The 3,188-nt window shown below is 41.8% G+C and overlaps 2 protein-coding genes across 10 annotated transcripts in view; one reads left to right on the plus strand and one right to left on the minus strand.

Moving 5' to 3' along the window:
• Positions 1–3,188, minus strand: part of LOC117956488 (CD209 antigen-like protein E) — a 126,038-nt gene that overhangs the window by 68,394 nt on the left and 54,456 nt on the right. The gene's annotated exons all lie outside the window — the stretch shown is intronic.
• The window catches only part of LOC117956483 (CD209 antigen-like protein E), a 45,433-nt gene that overhangs the window by 6,117 nt on the left and 36,128 nt on the right, over positions 1–3,188 (plus strand). For 3 of the 8 annotated variants that reach the window (XM_034891569.1, XM_034891570.1, XM_034891571.1), the window contains exon 4: positions 2,231–2,320. The exons of 2 other annotated variants lie outside the window; for them this stretch is intronic. In XM_034891569.1, coding sequence (XP_034747460.1) covers positions 2,231–2,320 — 90 coding nt within the window. Of the gene's footprint in view, positions 1–673; positions 854–991; positions 1,103–2,230; positions 2,321–3,188 lie in introns of those variants that run through there. 3 more of the 8 variants (XM_034891572.1, XM_034891578.1, XM_034891576.1) reach the window with 2 other exon arrangements.

Consider the following 3,188-nt stretch of genomic DNA (forward strand, 5'->3'; position numbering starts at 1 on the left):
TTAACCAAGGTCTCATTTACACTCATCATTTCTAGAGTCTAATTTCTGGATTAATCCACTTTGCCACATACTGTTTATAAGTCTCTGTTAGCCACGTTACTAATCTGATTCAGTCCGTTCTCCAGAGCTACATGCAAAAGAGAGTCAGTACTACTCCAGTCCAGATGGTGGTGGTAATGCACCTGAAGCTGGAACTGACCAAAAGAGCCACAGGAGAAATATCTGTAGGTTCAGATACAACAACACAACAGTTCAGATAACTAGCCATTAACACACACACACACATGCATAAACTATTACACATTTTCCATCTAGCTGAACTTCAGGTAATTATCACAGACCCTTAGTAAGTTATTAGTTAGTAAGGACAATGGTCTATAATGTGTTTTGTTTGTTTCACTCACCATTAAAATGAACACTTCTACTGCACTTCCTCTAACAGAGAGACCAAGAATAAGAACAGTTCCTGTGTCAGAAAGCTGTGAACTCAGCTATGCATATGCATAGATATACATAGACATGCTTATTTCTTGCAGTGTGAGTCACATTTCATGTTAAGTCCAACAATAACACATGTTTAAGGGTTTTTCCTGCATCTGTCTCATTGGTTCGTGCTGCAGCCACTTCCCGTGTTAAAGGCGTGACCAACTTAAAGACGGACCGTGAGACGGAGAATACAGTTCAGTTTTTCAGTTGGTCAAGATGTCTGCAGACGCTGTTGCTGCTCCACGTTTGAGCCTGAATGTGAGATATAACAGAAACGTCCAAGAGACCAGCGGAGAGGAAGAGGAGAGTCAGCTGGAGATCTTAGAGGAGGAAGAGCATCACGCTGATCTCAGGCCACAAAGAGCCGGTAAGTCTGAAATGATGATTGGTGTAAAGAGGAAGTTCATCTCAGTTTACCATGTGGCTTTAGAACAATTGCATACTGAATAATATTTCATCAAACAAACATAATAAGTCCTGTTCTGGATGTATTTTGTCTCCGTAGGACCACACACTCAAAACAAGCCTGCAGCCAACAACAGAAGGCGTCTCAAAGCTGCTGCAGTGACTCTGGGAGGGTTTTATCTTCTGATATTGGCTGCACTCTTCATTCGCTGTGAGTATTTATGTTTTAATACAAACTGTCAAATCTTAAAGGAGACATGTCATAAAAAACATACATTTCCAGTTCTTATATACATTTGGGCATCTGGAGTGCTACCAACCCACCAACTGGGAAATAAGACTCTTCAACAAGCTATTCACATCTGACTCCTCCTCCTCTGTCACAGTCAGGCTCATTAGAATATACTTCCCCTTTCTGAGTAGCTCCGCCCACTGCCTCACAACCACCTTCTGCATAGTGGCGCCATATTTTTTAAATGAGCCAATCAGAGCAGACTGGGCTTTTACAGGAGGAGTCTTAAAGAGATAGGCACTAAAACAGGAACTTGGCTTTCAGACACACACACTCTCTTTCTCTCTCTCTCTCACTCACACACACACACACACACTGAGCTCTCTCACTCTCTCTCTCTCTCTCTCTCTCTCTCTCTCTCTCTCTCTCTCTCTCTAAAACAAAGAGCTCAACAAACAAGAGCAAGAGTGTATGGCTGCAGCCTGGAGCGTCCATTTCATGCCATCCCGTCTCATGCCATGAGCAAACTATATGTAAGGCAAAATTGTTACTTTAACAGTTTTTAAAGTTTTTCAATTGATTGCAACAAACGTGGTCACAAATTTACCCGTGACTCCGTATAGAAAATTATTCGCTCTCACTCACAAACACACACACACCTTGGTATTCGTATTTTTGACCCTCTGAATTTACGGTTGGTCACACCTCGGCATGAGACGGGACGCTCCAGGCTGCAGCCATACCCTTCTTCACAAGAGATACCTTCCTAACCCGATCCCAATGTAAGACATACGGGGGTCTTCATTCTGTGTTAACATTCAGCTGAACCTTTATCAACACAACCCTTGACTACCAGGACGTTTCCTTTATACCACCACTCAGCAAGGAAACCCTGTCAGTGGAAACATGAAGAGAGACACTTGGACTAAAGACATGTTCAGTTTGGGAAAGTCAGACTAATGACACCTCATACAAGCTTTGGCTTATTTCCAACAAAACAAAGACTTTGGTTTTATGTCCTGAATATTAGTCTTTAGTTTGAAGTAGAATGATTTGGTGTTGTTGGTCTTTTTTAACTTTGTTGTGGTTTTCATATTCATCTTTCAGACACTTTGCTGCAGACCAGATACGACCAACTGAGAAACAACAACACTCAGTTACAGGATGAAGTAAAGCAGCTGAAGGACAGAACTGAAGGTAAAAAGTTAAAACCAGTGAACTCCTGTATTATACACGTTAACATCATAGACCATGATTGTGTAGTTACGTATTATAACTGTTTCAACTCCAAGTCTTATCACTTTGACACTGAATGATGTGAAATCTGTCTTTAAAAGTTCTTCTTAAAGTCTGTCCTGATGGATGGACGAGATCTGGACGCAGTTGTTACTTTAAATCTAAAGAAAAGAAGAAGTGGGAGGACAGCAGAGTTGAATGTCAGCAGAGAGGAGCAGATCTGGTCGTCATTAACAACAAAGAGGAACAGGTGAGTGTGATTGTTTCTGAGTGAGTGATCTCAGAGAAAAAGACATTTAATGGAAATATGTAAATATGAAGAGAAATGAAAATGTTAGTGTTAATGTTAGCTGTGTTGAGCTCTAACGGTGAACTTCCTCATGTTCTCTGTTTCTCTGCTGATTCTAAATGTCTTTCTTCTCTTTCCTCCGTTACTAATGTGTGGTTCCTGTCCTGCTGTTGGGTCCAGTCCTCAGTGTGGGGGGACCGAGGATCCCTCTTGTGTTTGTTGGGGCTGATGAAGTCACAAGATGACTTTACTACAACAGAAATGCTGAACTGGGAACAGAGAAATGATTGTTGTCTCTCGTCCACTTCTAGAAGTTTGTCTCTGAGCTGAGTAACGGAGGAGAGTCCTGGATTGGTCTACGGTGTGTAGGGACACAAGGAGCATGGGAATGGGTGGACGGATCACCGCTGACTGAAACGTGAGACATTTTAAAGGTTTTTGGTTTTCATCACAATTCCATCAAATGTTTTTTTGGAAGATGCAGATTGGATTTCCCCAAGAGACACACACACACACACACACACACACACACACAGACAC

The sequence above is a fragment of the Etheostoma cragini genome, chromosome 14, assembly GCF_013103735.1.
Source record: "Etheostoma cragini isolate CJK2018 chromosome 14, CSU_Ecrag_1.0, whole genome shotgun sequence".
In the NCBI taxonomy this organism is placed as follows: domain Eukaryota; kingdom Metazoa; phylum Chordata; class Actinopteri; order Perciformes; family Percidae; genus Etheostoma; species Etheostoma cragini.